Genomic DNA, 24,905 nt, shown 5'->3' with positions numbered 1-24,905 from the left:
AAGTCCCTTGAAAGTCTATGATCTGACAGATTATGTTAGTAGTTCTAATTCTCCACATAATTATTAAATGGTCAAAGAGACCAGGAAAAGCTGACCAAGATAGGAAAGTTTGGCCCACACGCTAGCCCATTTCTGGTTGCTCCCCTCGCAGGGACCTTGGGTGTCTCTTGGCATTGACAGGTTGGTTTAAAGCCCTGATAAAGCTCCCCTTTTGGGGACTACCTTCAGTCATTACCATGAGACACTGCAGAACTGCAAAGCAGGGCTCATCACTTGCTTCGTGCAGAGTATGTCATTCATTCACACAGGCACACGGAAGAGTTAGTAACGTAAAGCAGAAAAATGTGTATACTGAGAAAACAGAGAGACTATTGCTCTCTGAACACATAGAGTGTTCTTATCTTGTCCTGAATATCCCGGACAAGCCCCTAAGATGATAGCTTATGGTGAAAGATGTTGGATTCGTGATCTCTGAAGAAGATTTAGCTTCAGGACCAGGGACCTGGCTTGATCACTCAAGAGTTTTAGTGTAGCAGAGTTTTATTAAAGTATAAAAAGGGACAGAGAAAGCTTCTGAGGTAGACATCAGAAAGGGGACAAAGAGTGCCCCTCCCCTTGCTAGTCTTAGAAAATGAGTTATATACTTTTTTAATTGGTTATTACAATAAATCAAAAGAATGTCTCAAGGTTGTAAAGATCTTACTAGACCCACCCCCACAATGTACATTTTAAGATAAAATGAACTCACTCAGTCGTGTCCGACTCTTTGTGACCCCACGGACCGTAGCTTACCATGTTCCTCCATCCATGGAATTTTCCAGGCAAGGGTACTAGAGTGGGTTGCTGTTTCCTTCTCCAGAGGATCTTCCCAACCCAGGGAATTGAACCCAAGTCTCCAGCATTGTAGGCAGAAGCTTTACCTTCTGAGCTACCAAGGAAGCCATTTTTAAGATAACAGGATTTTAACTAACAACAGAAAGATTTTACCAGTCCCACTCCCATAATATACATAAAATATATAATTTTAAGATAACAGGATTAGTCAGGTTTTCAAGAAGGAGAAACGGTCCTCAAGCAGGATACATTGTTGCTATATAATCCTAATCACAGAGTTGTTTCCTTGTATAATCGTCATCTCTGGGCTTAAAGAAAAAAACATTTTATGTGATTTAAGACTAAGGAATGTAGACAAGAAAACATTGATCCTTCCCTCCTCCTTGAGAATTCCAGACCCCTTTTGCATCTTCAAGAGCCCCAGACCCCTTTCTCCTCCTCGGGGACCCCAGACTTATCAACCTGCCTAGGAACTGACTTTCTCATAACTTAGGGAGAAGATATAAAAATCCTGCCATGGTAATTTAACTCAGATTTCTCACAAAATAAATCACTTTTTTTTTTTCCTGATTAAATAGACCAAGTAAAAATTTGGTGGATGGACTATCCATTTCACACAAGTACCTTCTAATATATATATATATATCCCACCACCCACCTCCCAGAGACATTTCTAGGTAACTAAAATTTACTAATCACAATTTCATTCCCTTGATCACTAGTCAACTTTTTTTTTTTTTAATAAAAGACAAGATAGTAAAAATTTTTGGCTCCATGGGGCATATGGTCTCTGTAGCAACTAATTGATTTGCTGCTGTGGCAAGAAAGCAGCCATAGAGAACACATGATCTAACAGGTGTGGCTATGTTCTGATAAAACTGTGTTTACCAAAACAGGTGGCAAGCTTGATTGGACAACTGGATAAAGACAAAACAACCATATTTTGTTGTATTCACAGGTACTGTCATTGACTACAATTTGTATCATCAGAATCTATAGTTTCCATTCCAGAGAGCTTTAAAAGTATGCTATTGATCTCTGTGCCAGTAAATTTCTTGATGGTAAAGGAATATTCACTAGGACATACAATAGTTATGGTTAAATAAGTTGGCCATAATAGATCTCCTGTATCATTCCATATACGAATCCATACAAAGTATGCTACCTGGGCTTCCCAGGTGGTGCTAGTGGTAAAGAACCTGACTCCCAATGCAGGAGGCATAAGAGATGCAGATTCAATCCCTGGGTCAGGAAGATACTCTAGAAGAGGGCATGACAACCAACTCCAGTATTATTGCCTGGAGAACCCCATGGACAGAGGAGGCTAGTGGGCTCCATAATGTTGCAAAGAGTCAGACACAATTGAAGTAAAGTGGCATACATGCACGCATAAGCACAGTGGAATGATATAAATAAGATAAAATAATACAGAATTATATGTTCATAAGTATTTTTCTTTCTTCTTTAGTATGACTGAGAAATGTTGACATTACGGATTCTAGGATTTCTGTTACTTCAGACTTCCTTTAGCCCATAATTGATGTTGCAGCCACTCTTCTGAGTCCTCTGAAACCACATAAATTCATTTTATACAGGTCAACCTTAACCTGATACCTTCTGAATATTTTACTATTAATGTTTCTCAGATCCCTGTCTATACAAATTAGCATCTTATTGTAATAATTTTAGTGTGTGATGTACCTTCTCAAGGCAGAATTTGCACCATTTTATCATTCATGTCAATTTCCAACTGCATTTCATATTAAGAGCACTTTCAGAATTTATACCATTTCATATTGCATGAATCTTTCTCTCTAAATTATCTTCTTGGATTTTTCCTTTTTTGAGTGCTGAAAATTTTCAGAATCTAAATGTGATTTACTCATCAACCATTAGATCATGGCCTGAAGCACAATTTTCCTTATACTGAATTTAATGTTCTTTAAAACATATCATTTCACTTTGTCTGATTTTACACATCTAAAATATATATATATATATATATTTTTTTAAATTCTGCCTGGGTGGTCAGCTTCACCCCGGGCATACTGAGCCCGGGAGGGCCCCGGAGGCCCGGCGCCGGCCGAGGCCTGGATCCGCTGCCTGGCCGCGCGGCGCCTCAGGGGAGAAGGAGGACGAGGCGGCAGCTCCCTGGCGCGGCCCCGCAGCTGGCGAGGGCCCCTCACGGGCCCAGACCCGCTCGAGCTCCGCTCCTCAGACGCTGGCTAACCACCTGGGAGAGGCCGACGCGGCCACCTTAAGCTAAAATATATTTTAAAATATATTATACATATATATATGCATGAACTAGGCATTTAAAAATTTAAAACAAGTAAACCACAAATTTATTATTTGTTTTGTTTTTGTTTTATATATCTATTTATTGTTTAAAGTAGGTATGATTTTTAAAGCAACATACTGCACTGTACTGATATGCATCTAATTCACAAAAATACTCTTTCAATTTCACAAATACTATTGGTCACATTCCCACATTTAGATTTTTTTTGGAAATATGAATAAGAGCTTAAGTGACTAAGCAAATTTAAATATACACATTTATTTACACAAACATCTATGAGAAAGTTTATTAATGGTAATTCTATTTTACAGACAAATAGAGATTCAGAATGCATAGACACACACACACACATTTATATATATTCAATTTTCCCTGACTCCTAAGTTATTGCTTTTATTTATTCCATCTTACCAATGTGTGTGGTGTGCTTGTGTGTGTGTGTGTTTCAACACTTCTGATAAGAATCCTTACTTAAAATTCTATTGTAATTATCTTATAACAGACAGTTTATCCAGAAGAAATTAATGACTATATTCATTTTTTTTCTTGTTTCTAAACAGTAGCAGATGGTGCTTGAACTTTATCCATTATATTTCCTCCATCTGAGCCTCTGTCCTGGAGATAATTGAAAGATTTTAAAATTATTGTGTTTAAAATAGCCAGACGTTTATTTTTATCATTAGTTTACTCTTCTATATCAACATATGAAGATGATGTTTCATACTCTAGTATTAAAATACAAAGTTGATTTTTTTAAATGAATGTATTTAAATGTTTTCCCTTTTCTTTTTCAAAATAACAAAACATTAACTCTAAGTGGAGGACTTCTGGAGTTAAATATATATGCAGTATGCAGTATTTGATTTTACTGTCTGAGAATATTTTTTCAATTTTTGAACTTTGAAATTATTTGTAATAATATATTTATAGTTTTAAAATTGAAATAAATGTGCTTTATATAAAATATTTAAGAAATGCAACAAAGGAAGAATATAACAAACTTTTGAATTTTCATGAAAAAAAATTTTAAGTTAAAATAATTATCTTAATGAAAACACAATATAAATAAATGTACATTTTCTTCAATGTATACTAAATTTGCAGATTAAAATGGTTATTTTGTCATTTAAATAAAATAATCTTTTACTAATTACAGGCCTTCCCCAAGAACTATGCATGAGTAATTTTTTTAATATTGTTTTGGAAATGTTTTTGAAATTATTCTCACAAGACCACAGCTGACTAATTTGTCAAGATAAACAAAATTTTTCTTGCAAATTTATCTTGCCATTTTAGTTCTACTCTTAATCATTGACATTAAAATGTTGTGCATGCATTCTCAGTTGGTTCAGCCATGTCCATGTCTGCACAATCCTGTGGACTGTAGCCCAACAGGCCCCTTTGTCTATGGGAATTCTTCAGGCAACAATACTGGGGTGAGTTGTTTTGCCCTTTTCCAAGGGATCTTCCTGACTCAGGGATAAAACCTGTGTCTCTTATGTCTCCTGCATTGGCAGGCATGTTCTTTACCACTAGTGCCACCTGGGAAGTCCAATAATGCTGAGATCTAGTCTTTGTCAGGGTTTCTTATTTGAAATAAATATATCAAAATACCTGTTTAGATTATTTTTTAAGTACTTACTACATTATATTTAGTTTACTCTTTAGTATTTTCACAGCATACGTAAATGCACTATGAGAGAATACACGGGAGTATATTCTGGTAATACTAGTTGCAAATATTTTGTTTTTGTTTGTTTGTTTATTTGTTTTCTACTGAACTTGGAGCTATTGAAAATTTAGCAATAGCAATTCACTCAAACATTTAACAAATATTTCTGTTTGCCAGGCATTTCTGTTGGCTTTTGAGATATAAATGCCTTTACCAAAAATATATTCTTGCATTCTATGAAACAAATGCACATAAAATAGCTGATTTATTTCCAAATACTTAATGAATTCCTAAAATGTCTATATGCCAGAGGTGTATATAAATCTTGCTAGATAGTTAGCATATCAGGGTAAACTGCAACCTCTAAAGCTGTGAAAATTAAAATATATCTTTCAGAAAGAATTGATATTTAAACTGATCTCTGAAGGAGTAAAGTTATTCATGAGAATCTCAATGTTTTACGCAAGTTTCACGTAAAGAAAAAAATTGTGTGTGAAAGCTTTAGAAGAAAGAAATCTAATACATAGCAGGAAGTAGAATTAGTATTCCTAGATTTAAAGATTGAGCTGAAGAGTATTAAAAGTTGAAGTATCAGATCAGATAGGAACTTATAATGTGTGATTTGTTATTTCAACCAAGGAGGCAGTAAACACTGAGAGCTGCTTGGCAGTGTGCAGAATTTATGATGTAATAGTTTTGGATTGGCAGGTAGGTAGGCATCTTAAAGGGAATAGAGATGGGTAAGTTGGAGGGGTTAACTTTTTCAAAGTTAGTGTTGTGTTAGTTACTCAACATTGTTGTCTGACTGTTTGTGACCTCATGGATTGTAGTCCACCGTGATTTTCTCCAGTCCATGGAATTCGCCAGGTTAGAATACTGGAGTGGATAGCCATTCTCCTCTCTAGAACATCTTTATCAGCTCAGGGATTGAACCAAGACCTCCTTCATAGTAGGCGAACTCTTTTCTGCAGTTTAATCTTCCATATGTAACTGTGTTCTATTCCATGAGCTGTTATTTTTGCCTAATCCATATATTTTTTGGAAAAATATATGCTTTATATCAGGTTTGTTTGAAAGAGGGAAAGTAAATTATATTTAGGTCTGAATTGTTTAACACAGGGACAGAATTGCATGTTGATCAGCTCTCCACCATTAAGAAATGAACAATAATAATGCCGGAAGAAAACATAGTAATGCCCTTGACAAAAGCAGTTTCATTATTTGGGTGGTTGGAGAAGTAGGACTTCAGTAGATTGAGCAGCATTCAGGGAGTCAGGGATTAAGATAAAGTGTACAGACAATACCTTCAAGACATGGTTGGGAAAGGAAGTAGAAAGGAACAACTATGGCTAGAGTAATTCAAGAAGTTGCTAACTGACAACCACAAATCATTCCAAGTGAGATCACAAATTCTGGAGGGAACCCAGAATAATATACCACTGGAGGACATCCCCTGGGGGCAATCTTCCAATTACAAATAAAGACACAGCTAGGTGGAACACAGGGAAAGCGAAGTCACTCCTTCGTGTCCGACTCTTTGTGACCTCGTGGACTGTAGCCCACCAGGCTCCCCGTCCATTGGATTCTCTAGGAAAGAATACTGCAGTGGGTTGCCATTTCCTTCTCCAGGGGATATTCCTGACCCAGGGATCAAACCCAGGTCTCCTGCATTGCAGGCAGATGCTTTAAACTCTGAGCCACCAGGTGGAACACAGGGAAAGGAGGTGTTAAAGGTGAAATTAAATCATGGTCTGTTAATACTTGAGTAGCCTAGAAGCCTTGTTTGTTTGGAATACAAAAGGCTTATCATAACAATATGTTTTATTGTTACACAGTGAGGTAAAGGTAGGTGTTTGGAAGTTGAATCCAGTGTTTCCAGGTAATTGCCAGGTCTTGTTGGAAGAAACATTTCTAGAAAACTGTTGGGGGCTGCTAGGTATTATCTGGTTCTTTTGACAAAGAAGAAAAGGCAGCTGTAGCACAGTAAATTAATAGGATATTCTGGGACAGTAGATGAATTCTGAATAAGACATAGTAGAGGGATGATAGAAAGATTGAAGATAGCCAAGGCAAGAGGATCCCAGTATTCAATCAGTAATCTGAAGCATTGATGGGGATCCAACTGTCTGTTAGATTTCCTCCAGTGGCTAGACTTTGGGAAGTGCAGTGGCACTATTTTCCCAGGCATATGGGGTCTGGATAGATTTTGAGAGATATAATGATAATACTGGAGAAGGAAATGGCAACCCACTCCAGTATTCTTGCCTGGAGAATCCCATGGACAGAGGAGCCTGGCAGGCTACAGTTCATGGGGTCACAGAGTCAGACACAACTGAGTGTCTGAACTGAACTGAGGATAGCTCCTGGCCCTGGTTAGTGAAATAATTTTAAGCCAAACAGATTAATTAAGTGACCAAGAACTGAAGCCAGAGACTTACTCTCAGCAGAGTTAAGACAAGATCTATGGTTTTCATAGACTTACCACTAATGAAGGATGCTCACTCTATGTAGGGCAAAGAACATTAATAAATCCATAGCTACACTGAGGAGTCCCAAAACTTTAAATATCTGGTCTTTCATAGTTAAAATCAAAGGACCAGAGTCACGTCCTCTAAACTTTCATTCCAGGCATAAATTCATTACAAGTTTTCACTCACTGAACATTTTGCCTATAAGAAGGAAAGTAAGAAGGAAAGTAAGAAGGAAGAGTGGCAAGCTGATGCATCATCAGATATTACATAATGAAGAAGATATAGCAATTCCCTGATGATAGCAATTCCCTGATGACAGCAATTAGAACAAAGATAATGAGAGAGATTTAATCAGGGACCATGCTGACTACTGGAGTGGTCCAGAGTCTTGGAAGTGTTGTCTGCATCACATACCATCAGCTTCACATCAGAGTCAGTTTCAGTTCTAGGTCTCCAGGTATTTCAGAGGCCCACTCAGGTATGGAAGCCTTTTTTTTTAAAGGGGAAATATGATTCTACGAGGTAATACTTTTATATTTGGTAGCATACCAACTTTGTTTGAAAGTACCTGATAGGCTCTCTTCCATCTGGGCTGTAGCCTTATAGCCTTTGAAAGCTATCTTTTCCAATAAACATAGTCTCCTGGCTGTTAATTGTGGTACTTTATATTGTTTCCTGGGAGCTCACTGTGTAAAGATTTTTCAGTCAGGTACTCATTTTTCTTTAGAGGCTTAATGAGAATTTAACAATAACATAAAATATCTCCCTTGACTAGAAGGAGTTCATCTAACCCTGGGCCAAAAATTATGGATTTCTAGTATTTATTTATAAGGGTGACTATTTGTTTTCCAAAATGTGTAGATCTTACATTTAATAGAACAATGGGTAGGAATTGAGGCAAAAAAAAAAAAAAAAAAAGATTGAAAGCCTCAGAGAGTTTTACCAATTGAGTTTTGATAATGACACTGGTTCTTTCTACTAGACCAGAAAATTGAGGCTAATAAGCACAATGGAAATGCTGTATAGTATGCCAGATTTCACAAACAACATTTGAAATTTGTCCAGTGAAATGGCTACCTTTGACACTATGTAATTCCAAGGGAATTTCCTAAGTAAGAATTATCTTTTCCAACCATATTTTGGTCACTGCCAAGTGACTCATCTGCAAGAAAAGGCTTCCATGCATTGGGAATTTGTGCAAATTGTCTCCAGAATATATTTGTATCTTTGAGAGTAAGACAGCTGAATAAAATACAGTTAGCAGTTAGCAAAGGGACCTGGAATCAAAGAAAGTGGTTTTGAGAAGTATGACTAAGCTTTCCTAAGTTATACCTAGGTCAGATCTGACACCTCTGACATATTTTGGCTGCTGTTGTGGGAGGTTTCCAAAAGTATTGTTTTCCCCAAATATTTTTTATCAGTATCCCCAGTATGGTTTCTTGAGTGACTGCAGAACAGCTCTTTGGCCCCTAACAAAGCCCAGTGTCTTACTTGAGTTTGGACAAATTGAAGTTTATCCCTTAAGATCTCATGTCCTTAGTGTGCTGGTGAGTGAGGAGGTGTAGGTTGTCCCTGAGGCTTGCTTCCTCAATGGGAAAACATAGCAAATGTTTGTCAACATATTGGCATGGAGCAGAGTCATGAGCAAAATATACATGAGCCAAATCTTTGTTCAATATCTGTGAAAAATAAGTGCGGCTTTCCATGAAGCTCTGAGACACAAAGTAAATTGACATCTTACCCACATAAAGGAAAACAGGTACTGACTATCTGGATGTATATGGAACGAGTCGCCAGTCCAGGTTCAAAGCACAATACTGGATGCTTGCGGCTGGTGCTCTGGGATGACCCAGAGGGATGGTATGGGGAGGAAGGAGGGAGGAGGGTTCAGGATGGGGAACACATGTATACCTGTGGCGGATTCATTTCGATATTTGGCAAAACCAATACAATATTGTAAAGTTCAAAAAAAAAAAAAAAAGCACTACATAAATCTCTGTTAAAAGCTGTGGGCTTCCCTAGTGGCTCAAATGGTAAAGAATCTGCCTGCAGTGTGGGAGACCAGGGTTCGATCCCTGGGTTGGGAAGATCCCCTGGAAGAGGGCATGGCAACCCACTTCAGTATTCTTGGAGAATTTCATGGACTGAAGAGCCTGGAGAGCTACAGTCCATGGGGTCGCGAAGAGTCAGACATGATTGATCAAACACACATATAAAAAACTACGTGTTTGGAAGGATTAACTTGAGAATAGTATGAGGGATGGGGAGTACAGGGAGATGTGGTATGACTATATTGTTTATGGCTCGAAGATCTTGAATGAAATGGCTGCCTGCATTATGAAGTTTGTATACGGGAAGGACTGATGTGTTACAGAGACTTGGTTATGGGATTATGAGGCCCCTTTAGGGGTATGCCTTGGCAAGGGGACACAGTTTTTCTAGGGCTTCAGGTCCGAGAAGGTTTTGCCTCAAGGAGGCAAAGATTTACTAGGATCTGTTGTTCTTCAGTCACTAAGACCTGCCTGACTCTTTGCAAACCTGTGGACTACAGTACACAAGGTCTGTGTCCTTCATTGTCTGCTGGAGTTTGCTCAAACTCAGGTCGGTTAAGTCAGTGCTATCCAAACATTTCATCCTCTGTCACCCCATGGACTATAGCCCGCCAGCATCCTTTGTCCATGGGATTTCCCAGACGAGAATACTGAAGTGGATTGCCATTTCCTTCTCCAGGTGATCTTTCCATTCCAGGGATCAAGTCCAGGGAATGAGGCACAGATTTTTATTTGTAGGAAGGAACTTAGAAACAGTCTCTGAATGTGAAGTAATGTTTGATTCACAGATCTTTTGGGTTTCATTAGTTCATTGGGAGACTTCAGTAAATCAATTGAAATAGGCTTCCCTCTCTATTTGCTTAGTTTAAGACCTTTTAGCTTTTAACTATACACACAAAAAGACCAGTTTTGGAATTTCAAAAACTCCCTGTTGTGGCCAGATCAATTTTATGCCATGAAGTGATGGGACCAGATGCCATGATCTTGGTCTTTTGCATGATGAGTTTTAAACCAGCTTTTTCACTAACCTCTTTCACTTTCATCAAGAGGCTCTTTACTTCCTTTTCGCTTTCTGCCCTAAGGGTGGTGTCATCTACATAACTGAGATTATTGATGTTTCTCCTGACAATCTTAATTCCACCTTGTGATTCATCCAGCCCAGCATTTTGCCTGATACACTCTGCATATACTTTAAGCATGGTGACAATATACAGTCTTGATGTACCCCTTTTTGCATTTTGAGCCAGTTTATTTTTCCATGTCTGGTTCTAACTTTTGCTTCTTGATCTACACACAGGTTTCTCAGGAGGCAGGTAAGGTGGTCTGATAGTCCCCTGATATTCCCATCTCTTTAAGAATTTTCCAGTTTGTTGTGGTCCACAAAGTCAAACTGGAGGAGGAAATGGAAACCCAATTCATTATCCTTACCTGGAGAATCCCAGGGACAGAGGAACCTGGTGGGCTACAGTCCACGGGATCTCAAAGATTTGGACACAACTGAGCAACTAACATACACACACACACACACACACACACACACACACACACACAGAGTAAAAGGCTTTAGTGTAGTCTATGAAGCAGAGGTAGTTTCCCTCCCCCCCCGCCCCCAGAATTTCCTTGCTTTTTCTGTGATCCAACAGATGTTGGCAATTTTATCTCTAGTTCCTCTGCCTTTTCTAAATCCAGCTTATACATCTGGAAGTTCCCAGTTCACATACTGTTGAAGCCTATCTTGGAGAATTTTGAGTATTACTTCCTTAACATGTGCAATGAGTGTAATTGTGTGGTAGTTTGAATACTCTTTGGCATTGCCCTTCTTTGGGATTGGAATGAAAACACCTTTTCCAGTCCTGCAGCCACCACTGTTTAATGACATAGTTCTTTCCAAAAGGTCAAAAATAATTTTTCTTCTTTTTATTGCTTTAATACTTTAGGTTCAGGAAATCTTAAATATGTTTAAATTTTAATGAGAAGAAGTCATATTAAACTTTTAAAATTGTCTTTCTTAAAACTAGAGGCTTTAGGGACTTCCCTGGTGGTTCTGTGGCTAAGACTCTGCTCTCCCAATGCAGAGGGCTCAGATTTGATCCCTGGTCAGGGAACTAGATCCCATATGCTAAAGGCTTTATACTCTTGGATAAGAGGGAGGGTAGGGGGAGGGAGGAGAGAGGAGGGTTCAGGATGGGGAACATATGTATACCGGTGGCAGATTCATTTAGATATTTGGCAAAACTAATACGATAATGTAAAGTTTAAAAATAAAATAAAATTTAAAAAAAGAAAAAAAAAGAATAAAATAAACGGAAAAATAACAATAAAAATAAAAATTACTATGTCATATCACAACAGCTGTTAGACTCTCAGATTAGAAAGAGACTATAAAGTTTATTTAGGGTGAAGACATAAAATTCAATAATCCAATGTCAGATTTTTCTGGCATTTTAGATATAGAAAACATTGTAAAGATATGACATCTATATCTTAAAATTTTAAGATTGCATTTATTAAAATAATAAGCCTAGGTATATAATAAGTCTTCATTATACAATGAACTTTAGCTTAATATTAATAAGCATCCTGAAACCTCTTTTTATATCTTGAGCCAAAATTTAAGAACAACAAGCTTTACTCAAGTCTGAGATCAGGAAATGATTTAAGAGGAAATGTATAAGCACTGTGCAGTGACTTTATAAGGAGAAAATAGCATCAAACCAACATAAATGTTTCTCTCACAATTTAACTTCTCCTAAGGAAAAGTGACTTGTTTTCATATATAACATGAAAAAACAAAGCATTAGAAATTTTAGGACAGAAATCTATGAATGAATATGAGTTCAGTTCAGCTCAGTTCAGTCACTCAGTCGTGTCTGACTCTTTGTGACCCCATGAATTGCAGCATGCCAGGCCTCCCTGTCCATCACCAACTCCCAGAATTTACTTAAATTCATGTCCATCGAGTCGGTGATGCCATCCAGCCATCCTCTGTCATCCTCTTCTCCTCCTGCCCTCAATCCCTCCTAGCATCAGAGTCTTTTCCAGTGAGTCAACTCTTCTCATGAGGTGGCCAAAGCATTGGAGTTTCAGCTTTAGCATCAGTCCTTCCAGTGAACACCCAGGGCTGATCTCCTTCAGAATGGACTGGTTGGATCTCCTTGCAGTCCAAGGGACTCTCAAGAGTCTTCTCCAACACCACAGTTCAAAAGCATCAATTCTTTGGCGCTCAGCTTTCTTCACAGTCCAACTCACATCCATACATGACCACTGGAAAAACCATAGCCTTGTCTAGACAGACCTTTGTTGGCAAAGTAATGCCTCTGCTTTTTAATATGCTGTCTAGGTTGGTCATAACTTTCCTTCCAAGGAGTAAGCGTCTTTTAATTTCATGGCTGTGATCACCATCTGCAGTGATGAACTCTAAAAAAATAATTTTTGAGGCTAGTTTCTAACTCTGTTCTTTTAAGACTTATTCTCAAAGTATTTTCAAATTCTTCAGAAAAGGCTCAAGTTCCTGTAATAATCATTTGCTAATGTACCTAGGTTATGTAAAAAAAGACTACCTTGACAGTAATTAGCTTTTTTACTTTGCCTAGATCTTGTCAAATTCTATGTATGCCCTGTTTCATTTTATGTCTATGGTCTCACCATGCTCTAAAACTGAAAGTAAAATAAATTATATTTTCCCCTATCTCCTCTACTATTTCATCCATCACAACTTGAGTGACTTGAAAATAAAATATACTAGATCATTTCCCAATAACATTTCCCAAGCTATGAAATTCTTAATAAGGTGTAAAACTTTCTTCCCTAAGTACATTATTTAACTTGTAGAAAGTTAACATAAGGATCTGAATTTATCCAAAACTTCCTGGAAACCTATCTGGAGCCATTTTGCAAGGCTGTCTCTAATGTCTTGACTTTTACACTTTATTCATGTCATTATCAGCCTGATACCAGACCAGAAATATCAGTGTCTTAAAGGGGCATTCTTAATCTAATTGGCAACTTACAGTTCTGACTCTATTCTCCTTAGTTAAATGAGAGTCAATAATATGCTCATTCTTGATTTAAAGATGCATCATTCAGGCAATTTTGTGACTTTTCTGTTCAGTGTGTTAATGTCTGAAATAATTCTGTTATTCTTGTCACATATGCCTAAGCCTGAATTTCTAAAATATATGCTGGAAAATACCATATTCTGGGGTTGTAATTTGCAAACTTGTGAAAAGAAGACAAATACTATAGCAATTTTTCTATTAACTATTTTAAATATTTATTACTGCTATTAAATATAATTAAAAAAAATAATAAAATGAATTGATGCAAAAAAAGCTAAGTAAAGCACTTTTGAAAAAAAAATGAACAATAAATATTTAAAGGAAAACATGAAAATTCTGATGAAAATAACCATGTTACAAAGGAAAATATTATAGATAACATAGAATACACATAATTTTAATGGATTTAGATTCATAAACTTGTCTGTATATTCTTTTGGGTGTTTGATGTATACAAAAACATCTTCTGGAAATAATATCAAATATGTTTTTTCTTATCTAACTCAAATGGCTTTTTTTTTTTTTTAATTTTCTTACATTATACTGGAAAGGCCCTATAGGAAAATGTTGAATAGAAGTAGTAGAGGGAGGAGGGTTCGGGATGGGGAACACATGTATACCTGTGGCGGATTCATTTTGATATTTGGCAAAACTAATACAATTATGTAAAGTTTAAAAATAAAATAAAATTGGAAGAATAAAAAAAAAAAAACAAAAAAAAAAACAAAAAAACAAAAAAAAAAAAAAAAGAAGTAGTACTAGTAGATTTTGTTGTTAATTTCAAGGTCAAAATGATTCAAAAAAATCTGATATTTGCTGTATGAGTGAATGAAGTGGTTTATATCATTAAAAGTTTTCCTTTAAGTGCAACTTACTTTTGATTCATTACCAACCATATATTTCATACTTTTATTTTTTTTTATTCATTTCTCTTTCACATACTTTTCTATATTTGGTTGTTAATATTTTCTTACAATTTATGTAAATATCTTTAAGAGAGACAATGGCCATTAATTTTCCTTCCCTGTATCATCCTTCCCAGGTTTTGTATAAGTGTTATATTTGCCTCATTAAAATACCTGGAAGACATGATCTCTTTTTCCGTTCTCTAGTGACAGTCTTTTTATTTTAGTTTAAATATTTTCTACTTACCTTTTCAAATCACTGCTATATTAAAGAATATTAATATTAATGATAATTATTTTCGCATCTACTAAACACCTAGCTGTGATCCATCAATCTAAAGATATCTGTAGTACCTGGTGGTCTGCTTCTAATGTTTGTTTTTATCCCTGTAACTTCTTTATAAGTTTGCTACTTTTCTTTAATGTCAAGTGCTGTATGCACATACACAAGAAATAAAAGAATCTAAATAAGGTTATCTCTTTCTAGTGAGAATTTATTTTGACTGTTTGTTGGCATTTACATTAGAAAATCAACTTAATTCAATTGGAGATTTCATTGATTCAAATCTAAGTTTCAGCCTTTGTATTATCTTGTCTATTTCCAGTTTCTCTGACTTCTACTAGGATATAGTTCTTCAGAAGTTCAGTTGAAAGTCCATTAATTTGCCAGAGTTCCCTGTTTTTGTATGCCCTTAAATTCAAATTATTATCTTTCAAGCTCTGTTTAACTTCTAAACATACTATAACTATTTTTTACTCACCTAGCACATTTCAGTTCAGTTCAGTTCAGTTCAGTCACTCAGTCGTGTCCGACTCTTTGCGACCCCATGAATCGCAGCACACCAGGCCTCCCTGTCCATCACCAACTCCCGGAGTTTACTCAAACTCATGTCCATCGAGTCGGTGATGCCATCCAGCCATTTCATCTTCTGTCGTCCCCTTCTCCTCCTGCCCCCAATCCCTCCCAGCATCAGAGTCTTTTCCAATGAGTCAACTCTGCATGAGATGGCCAAAGTACTGGAGTTTCAGCTTTAGCATCAGTCCTTCCAGTGAACACCCAGGACTGATCTCCTTTAGAGAGGACTGGTTGGATCTCCTTGCAGTCCAAGGGACTCTCAAGAGTCTTCTCCAGCACCACAGTTCAAAAGCATCAATTCTTCAGTGCTCAGCTTTCATTATAGTCTAACTCTCACATCCATACATGACCACTGGAAAAACCATAGCCTTGATGAGCACATTTAGGAATCAGCAAATAACCACTAAGGGAAAACTGGCACACAATAGTGGCCATACTTGAACTTTCCTGCCCTATGGTCCCACATGGCCCTCCAGTTCTGACTACTTTTGAGGAAAATATCCATTCTTCCACCAAGCCACGTAGTACCAGCAGAAGTTCTGCATAGTTCCCAAGTTATTAGCTTTTTAGGTTCTCAGACTCCTACTTGATGTTGTTTATAGTTGGTAGAAACCTTAATGAGGAAAGAAAATATTGTGTGCAATTTTGAGCTGACTTTCATGAGTTTACCTTTATTCTAGGATCTTATTCTTTCAGATCCTAGCTGCCTTATTCCAGCTGCCTGGAATATAAGTATATTCCAGTAGTTATTTTGATATTTTATGTAACTTTTTTCTGGTGTTCCTGGTGAGGGGTTTAGTTAGCAACAAGTTATTGCATTGTAATGGGAAGTATAATACTCCATGTAACTTTCTATCTTGAAATATGTCATTTATTTCCTTATTAATGTTATGCATCTAATACAGTTTCATTTTTTAATTTTTTAAGAATTTATTATCAGAGCACATACTTGAGTCTGCTGGTCTTATCATGCATGTATATTGAGAGTGTTCTATATATAAAATATGTATCTTAATGTCTTTATTGTGAAATAGCCTATAATATTATTAGATATAAGAGCCAAAAATAAGTATCATGGATTTTATGAAATCCTAAAACTTAATGAAGCACAAGCTGGAATCAAGATTACTGGTAGAATTATCAATAACCTCAGATATGAAAAAGACACCACCCTTATGGCAGAAAGTGAAGAAAAACTAAAGAGCCACTTGAAGAAAGTGAAAGTGGAGAGTGAAAAAGTTGGCTTAAAGCTCAACATTCAGAAAACGAAGATCATGGCATCCGGTCCCATCACTTCATGGAAAATGGATGGGGATACAGTGGAAACAGTGGCTGACTTTATTTTGGGGGGCTCAAAATCACTGCAGATGGTGCCTACAGTCATGAAATTAAAAGACACTTACTCCTTGGAAGGAAAGTTATGAACAACCTATACAGCATATTAAAAAGCAGAGACATTACTTTGCTAACAAAGGTCTATCTAGTCAAGGCTATGGTTTTTCCAGTAGTCATGTACGGATGTGAGATTTGAACTATAAAGAAAGCTGAGCCTGAAGAACTGATGCTGTTGGAGAAGACTCTTGAGAGTCCCTTGGACTGCAAGGAGATCCAACCAGTCCATCCTAAAGGAGATCAGTCCTGGGTGTTCATTTATAGGACTGATGTTGAAGTTGAAACTCCAATACTTTGGCTACTTGATGCAAAGAGTTGACTCATTGGAAAAGACCCTGATGCTGGGAAAGATTGAGGCCAAAGGAGAAGGGGATGACAGAGGATGAGGTGGTTGGGTGGCATTACGGACTCAATGGACATGTGTTTGGGTAAACTCCGGGAGTTGGTGATGGACAGGAAGGCCTGGCGTGCTTGGGGTCCATGGGGTCGCAAAGAATCAGACATGACTGAGGAACTGAACAGAGTTTTTTACATAATTATATATTTGTGTTTTTGTTTAATGAATTTGGTACAGAATATGAGTCAACAATCTACTGTCAAATTTTTGTCAGTCTTTCCAAATGACATTATATAATTTCTTGCAGTAAAAATCACCTACTTATATAAAACATTTACTAAAACCTCACAAGAATAGTAATTTAGAAACATATAATTAAATGGTCAAACTCAATGTCAAATTGATTAACATTTAACTAGTAATTCATTTTAGGGAGGTTATGTTTGTAATTTACCATTTCTCACTGTTGTCAAGTTTATTAGCTCCTAATAAATACAGATAACCTATCTTTTAAATTTCTTTAAAGTGAGAAAAATTTACAATTCACTTATTGCTTCTTAAAACAAATCATTTAACCCCAAATGGATTTTCTGACGTATTAATAATAATGGACATTAGGAGAGAAGCTTAAATTTAAAACTAAACTTTGTATGTAGTTCTGAACAATTGGTGGCACTTTATAAACCCCATCTTTTTGTGCTTTTTGTGTGTGGTTTGCAGACTGTCAGAAACTAGCCATTTGCTGACACCTCAAAGTGATATGGACTCTGGTAGCTCTGAAGAATTCTATCAGGCTGTGCACCATGCTGAGCAAACATTCAGAAAAATGGAAAGTTATTTGAAGCAACAGCAACTCTGTGATGTTATCCTGATTGTTGGGAACCGAAAAATACCTGCACATAGGTATAGTAATCTGTCTTTATCTGAAATATGAAGTCATATGTTTATAATGATGGTCTAGTATATAGATTTCAAAATACTCTACAAGTAGAGAAGTAAGCATCCATGTTTTTAAGGACGTTTGGATAATTTTCTTGGTGAGAGTTATAATGCCATGTTAAGTCATCTTTTTAAGAAGTAAAGCAAATATAAATAGTTCAGAAATAAAGCTTCTAATAAGGTTGAAAAATACCCCATTTTATTGACTCATTACTGAGTCATACTAATTGGGAATCAATTTTGACTTAGGAGTATGTACCTAAGCTCTGAAATGTGCTTTATATTTATATTTATATTTGACTTAGGAGTATGTACCTAAGCTCTGAAATATGAGATATGCTTTTCTGTCAAAATTGAAAGAAAGTCATGTTATTTTTGGTATACACTGTCTATTTCAACTAGGAAATTAACTGTGATATCACAGGAAATTCATAGTGATACCTTTATTTTAAATGTATTAAAATTTCCTTAATTTGTGACATACTGATACTATTTCTAAGGCCCAATATATTCAAAGGTTAATGCATTTTTAAATATTCCTTAGTATTTATTTATAAATAATAATTCTAAGTTACATGAACTAGATATCTGATTATTTGTGTCCTATTTATATGCTATTAGTTTATTTCTGAAAATTCATTAAATTTGATGTTGAATTTTTCCTCAATTTTTCTATTTATTTTTTGAAATTTTTATGAGAAAAGAATTTTAATATTAATTTTTGATACTGATTATTTAAATAGTTGAATATATGGACAAATCGCCTTAGGCTACCTTGACATATGCCATTTAATACCATTAATACCGATGAATAAATAGAAAACAATAAACTATGTAAAATAAATATTTACAATGTGCCTCTCTTTCCCATATTTTTAAACTTATATTGCATTATTTAGATAATATATATGTACCTAAGTGCAAACTATTAAAAGAATTCCAAAATATAAGGCTGTATTTCTATTATCATAAGAATGTTAAATCATGGACATTGCATTTAAACCAATACACTAAAAATGCATAGGAAAGAACATTTGACATTAAATAATTAATCTAGATCTTATGGGGTTCAATTCATCAATTAACTATGACAACAATTCTAATAATACAATAGTGATAGTCACTAAATCATGTCCAATTCTTTGTGACCCCAAGGACTGAAGCTTGCCAGGCTCCTCTGTCCATGGATTTCTCCAGGCAAGAACACTGGAGTGGGTTGCCATTTCCTTCTCCAGTAATACAATATTCACACTTATTTTGCAAGCACTTCTATGAAATTGCATTATCATTACCAATAGAACAATTGTATTATCATTATTATTGAGACAGTGTTGCAGTATGTGTGACAAATATGTAGATTATTCTAACCTATCATCTAAATAGCAACTAGATAAAAATTCTGTTAACAAGTAATTTTAATTTCATAATGTAGCTAAGTTTATTTTAATTACCCACTAGTTTAATATGTATATATATGTATTTGTTCAAGAAGACAGAGGGAATCACCTCAAAAGTATGTAAACAGATTAAATTTTCATTAATTTTTTAAAACAGAGCTTTATATAAATTTAATAATCTTATTTTATAGACTTTTATTGGTACTAATTTAGTATTTCTCATTTGAAGCAATTTTAACCAGTATATTGGGCAATTCCCCATATTAATTATATTCTATTTTTTTCCATATTATTCTTCTTATATAGACTGTTAATATTATTTTCTAAATAATTTGGTAAATTATGCCTTTATTTTATAACAAATATGACTAAAACATAAGTTTGTTTATTGGTTTAGATTACTGGAAAATATATCTTAGCAATGTATTATTTATATGAACAATATTCTAAACATTTACATATTTTATGTATTTAGCAGATATGAAATTTGATATATTATTGTCAGTTATCTATATTTTTCTTAATATAAGAAAAATTTACCCTATTCACTAAATTTATTTAAATTAGGATTTATATTTTCTCACTCTGTGGTTTAAAACTTTAGTACTATGCTTTCAGTAAGTAGATATCTAAGTTAAACATATATTAACAAATATGTGGGAAAATGTTTACAGGAAGCTTGAAAAAGGCAAGCACTGTTTTTAATAATTGCAAGTATATTACACCTCCATGTTTATACTTTTGTAAAACAAAATGACTATAATCAATGCAAAATTAGATCTTTGCTTTAAAAAAATAATAATCTTAGTAGTAGTAATAAATGAATGGATTTTTAAGTTATACTGTTATATTTTGATTAGCACAATTGAATATTGTCTTTGGACAAAATATGTATAATGTCTCAATCATTAGCAGTGAATAATATGGGACTAATAAGGTAAGTTCAAATAATAGAAAAAAAAAACAATTTGCATTAAGATCTCCTATTCTGCCTGAAAAGATTGCAAGTTAAATGTCATAGTCATTCACAAAGATATGTGTTTTCTTTCATATTAATTGTCTTGTCATTTGAAACTTTCAAATCAATTCCCATTTAAGTTAACAGATTATGACCATTACTGACTTCCCATAAAATCTTTAGCTTATGTGATGGCTATATTGTATATATATATTTAACCTGATGTAAGTTGCAACTATTTATTAATGAAATGCCATGTCTTTATAGGTGTATTTAGATTATTGTTAGGCATATTTTTAAGTAGATTAGCTCTGAAAGGCTAACAGTACTTAAGATAACCATTAATATATTTTCAGAATTAAAAATAATTAAAATCTTGATTTTATCTGTGGTTTAATTTCTCAAAGAAATTCTAAAATACAGACTTCTTGTAAATGGTCTTGCTTAATTGGTTAGCAACTACCAAAACAATACATTTGAAGGTAAAACTCTGAATTTTAAATATAGGAATTTTTCTTAGGTAGGCTGCCTATAATTAGGGATGTCAGATGCTGAAAATTAGACTGGCAAGATCAATATTAATAATTTAGACAGTCAAATTTTCAAAAGTAAAAGAATTAAGAAGTTTTCATGGCTTACTCTCTCATGATATACAAGTATATAATGAAATATGGTTAAGCTTTTGAAAGTTTTTTTCTCCCTTTAGCCATCATTAAGAATAAGTGCCTTGGACATAAGTAAATGAAAAAATCTTAAACAGCTAACTTCCTGTGAGTTGGAAATAATGGCGCTTTTAATTTTTTGTGCATAGAAAAAGTGTGGAAGAATCTAAAACACAGTCAACAATCTTTGTTCTTGGGAAGTAAGGCTCCTAGGCACGATAAAGGAGGCACTGGAATTATTTTTAATATATAAACATGTATATGCTTTGAACATCTTAGTATGAACATTTCTGCTGCTGCTGCTAAGTCACTTCAGTCGTTGTCTGACTCTGTGCGACCCCATAGACTGAAGCCCACCAGGCTCCCCCAACCCTGGGATTCTCCAGGCAAGAACACTGGAGTGGGTTGCCATTTCCTTCTCCAATGAACATTTCAAGATCAAATAAATTCTTAAGTGAAAAATAAAATGATATATGATAGAGAAGAAAGGATCTTGCTCTATAGACCAAAATATTGGGTATCTCAGGAAGCAACATATTCTATTTTCATTTTCCTGCAGGGACTTCCCTGGTGGCTCAGACGGTAAAGAATCTGACAAAATGTGGAAGACCCAGGTTCGATCCCTGGGTTGGGAAGATACCCTGGAGAAGGGAGTAGCAACCCACTCCAGTATTTTTGCCTGGAGAAGTCCATGGACAGAGGAGCCTGACAACTACAGTCCACGGGGTTGCAAAGAGTAGGACACAACTTAGTGACTAGCACTTTGACAGTGTATTTATTTATTTCTAGAATATATTTATTAATCTAATGTTCTTTACTGAGCACTAGTATTATGGAAATAGTTGAGGCTAAAAGGGGGAATTGCTATATTTAGAAACATGTTTAATTTCATAAGTAACTTAGATATTAATACTCAAGAGTAGGCAAAGAGTAATGGTTATCTCTACTGATGGAAAGTTAGTTTATAGATATTCTTTGATGGGAGCAGAATAAATTACAATAGTCCTGTACAAACTTCAGAAGAAAACAAAGAAAGATCCCAGTGCCTGCTGGCTTTGGTAACTCTAGACAACTCCCATTGCACTAGGCTCTGGAAGTGCTCCTGTGGACACAGGATGCCTATGAGGCCCCCTCAACCCAAACTGGGTTCCTTGAACCCAGGCTTCTGGTTGACCCAACCAGGCCAACTATCAGAGATCCAGGCTTTTATCCTTCCCAATGTCAGGCCATCCACTTGTGCCACCAGGTTCCAGTGACAGGCTTGCCCCTGTGGATCCAAAATTTAAGTTGGTTCCCATGGATCCAGGCTTCCCTTGCAGCTCAGCTGGTAAGGAATTCTCCTGCAATTCAGGGAGACCTGAGTTTGATCCCTGGGTTGGGAAGATCCCCTGGAAAAGGGAAAGGCCATGCACTCCAGTTTTCTGGCCTGGAGAATTCCATGGACTGTATAGTTCATGGGGATGTGAAGAGTTGGATACTACTGAGCGACTCTCACTTTCACTTGCTCTTGGATCCAGGCTGTCTGCTGTCTCTGCAACAGAAACTTGCTCTGGCAGAACAAACCTTCAGACTGGTCCGAAAGTTCTCATCTTACAAGCAGAATCTGGTGGTTCCAAGTTCAAGGCTTACTCTACTGCCACGCCAGCCACAAGAATAATCCAATACTGCAATATGCTGGTGTATTAATCACTTTGTTATTATATATGTATATATATATACATTAGAAGACAAAAGTGCTCAAAATAACTATAGCTACAATAATTAGTTAATAAATACACAGCGTAACAACAGGTGAATTGTGACACCAAAACAAAAAAGTGGGAGTAAAAGGTCAGAGTATTCTTATGAAAATGAAATTATCAGCATAAAATAGACTTAGTTTTATAGAATATTTTATGCAAATTTCATGAAAATCATAAAGCAAACTTACAACAGATACACAAAATAAAAAAGAAAGGAATCAAAATGTAACACTAGAAAATCATCAGTCCCCAAGTAAAGATAGCAAAAAAGGAAGGAAGAAACAAGGAATCAGCAAAACAGTCAGAAAACAACACAATGACATCATAAATCCTTCAGTTCAGTTCAGTTCAGTTTCTCAGTCACGTCTGACTCTTTGCGACCCCATGAATCACAGCACTCCAGGCCTCACTGTCCATCACCAACTCCTGGAGTTGACCCAAATTCATGTTCATAGAGTCAGTGATGCCGTCCATCCATCTCATCCTCTGTCGTCCCCTTCTCCTCCTGCCCCCAATCCCTCCCAGCATCAGGGTCTTTTCCAGTGAGTCAACTCTTTGCATGAGGTGGCTGATGTACTGGAGTTTCAGCTTCAGCCTCAGTCCTTCCAGTGAACACCCAGTGAACACTCCTTTAGAATGGACTGGTTGGATCTCCTTGCAGTCCAAGGGACTCTCAAGAGTCTTCTCCAACACCACAGTTCAAAAGCATCAATTCTTCGACACTCAGCTTTCTTTACAGTCCAACTCTCATATCCATACATGACCACTGGAAAAACCACAGCCTTGACTAGATGGACTGTTGGCAAAGTAATGTCTCTGCTTTTCAATATGCAATCTAGGTTGGTCATAACTTTCCTTCCCAGAAGTAAGCATCTTTTTTTTTTAATTAAATTTAATTTAATGCCTGAAATCACCATATGCAGTGATTTTCAAGCCCCCAAAAATAAAGTCTGACACTGTTTCCACTGTTCACCCATCTATTTCCCATGAAGTGATGGGACCAGATGCCATGATCTTAGTATTCCAAATGTTGAGCTTTCAGCCAACTTTTTCACTCTCCTCTCACTTTCATCAATAGGCTTTTTAGTTCCTCTTCACTTTCTGCCATAAGGGTGGTGTCATCTGCATATCTGAAGTTATTGATATTTCTCCCAGCAATCTTGATTCCAGCTTGTGCTTCTTCCAGCCCAGTGTTTCTCATGATGTACTCTGCATATAAGTTAAATAAGCAGGGTGACAATATACAACCTTGACAAACTCCTTTTCCTATTTGGAACCAGTCTGTTGTTCCATGCCCAGTTCTAACTGTTGCTTCCCAAACTGCATATAGGTTTCTCAATAGGCAGATCAGGTGGTCTGGTATTCCCATCTCTTTCAGAATTTTCCACAGTTTATTGTGATCCACACTGTCAAAACATTGGCATAGTCAATAAAGCAGAAATAGATGTTTTTCTGGAACACTCTTGCTTTTTCCATGATCCAGAGGATGTTGGCAATTTGATCTCTGGTTCCTCTGCCTTTTATAAAACCAGCTTGAACATCTGGAAGTTCATGTATTACTGAAGCCTGGCTTGGAGTATTTTGAGCATTACTTTACTAGCATGTGAGATGAGTGCATTGTGCGCTAGTTTGGGCATTTTTTGGCATTGCCTTTCTTTGGAATTGGAATGAAAACTGATCTTTTCCACTCCTGTGGCCACCGCTGAGTTTTCCAAATTTGCTGGCATATTGAGTGCAGCACTTTTACAGCATCATCTTTCAGGATTTGAAATAGCTCTACTGGAATTCCATCACCTTCACTAGCTTTGTTCATAGTGATGCTTTCTTTCTTTTTTTTTTTTTTTTTAATTTTATTTTATAGTGATGCTTTCTAAGGCCCTCTTGATTTCACATTCCAGGATATCTGGCTCTAGGTGAGTGATCACACCATTGTGATTATCTTGGTTGTGAAGATCTTTTTTTGTACAGTTCTTCTCTGTATTATTGCCACCTCTTCTTAATATCTTCTGCTTCTGTTAGGTCCATACAATTTCTGTCCTTTATTGAGCCCATCTTTGCATGAAATGTTCCCTTGGTATCTCTAATTTTCTTGAGGAGATCTCTAGTCTTTCCCATTCTGTTGTTTTCTTCTATTTCTTTGCATTGATTGCTGAGGAAGGCTTTCTTATCTCTCCTTGCTATTCTTTGGAACTCTGCATTCAGATGCTTTTATCTTTCCTTTTCTCTTTTGCTTTTAGCTTCTCTTCTTTTCACAGCTATTTGTAAGGCCTCCCCAGAGAGCCATTCTGCTTTTTTTGCATTTCTTTTCCATGGTGATGATCTTGATCCC

At 36.0% G+C, this 24,905-nt stretch overlaps 1 protein-coding gene across 1 annotated transcript in view; it reads left to right on the top strand.

Annotated features, from left to right (window-relative positions):
• Positions 1 to 24,905, top strand: part of KLHL1 (kelch like family member 1) — a 524,949-nt gene that overhangs the window by 189,620 nt on the left and 310,424 nt on the right. Inside the window, exon 2 of the mRNA XM_027557663.1 lies at positions 17,599 to 17,781. Coding sequence (XP_027413464.1) covers positions 17,599 to 17,781 — 183 coding nt within the window. The remainder of the gene's footprint in view (positions 1 to 17,598; positions 17,782 to 24,905) is intronic.

The sequence above is a fragment of the Bos indicus x Bos taurus genome, chromosome 12, assembly GCF_003369695.1.
Source record: "Bos indicus x Bos taurus breed Angus x Brahman F1 hybrid chromosome 12, Bos_hybrid_MaternalHap_v2.0, whole genome shotgun sequence".
Lineage (NCBI taxonomy): Eukaryota > Metazoa > Chordata > Mammalia > Artiodactyla > Bovidae > Bos > Bos indicus x Bos taurus.
The sequence above is the reverse complement of the archived record's forward strand: the minus strand, read 5'-3'. Positions and strand labels throughout refer to the sequence as shown.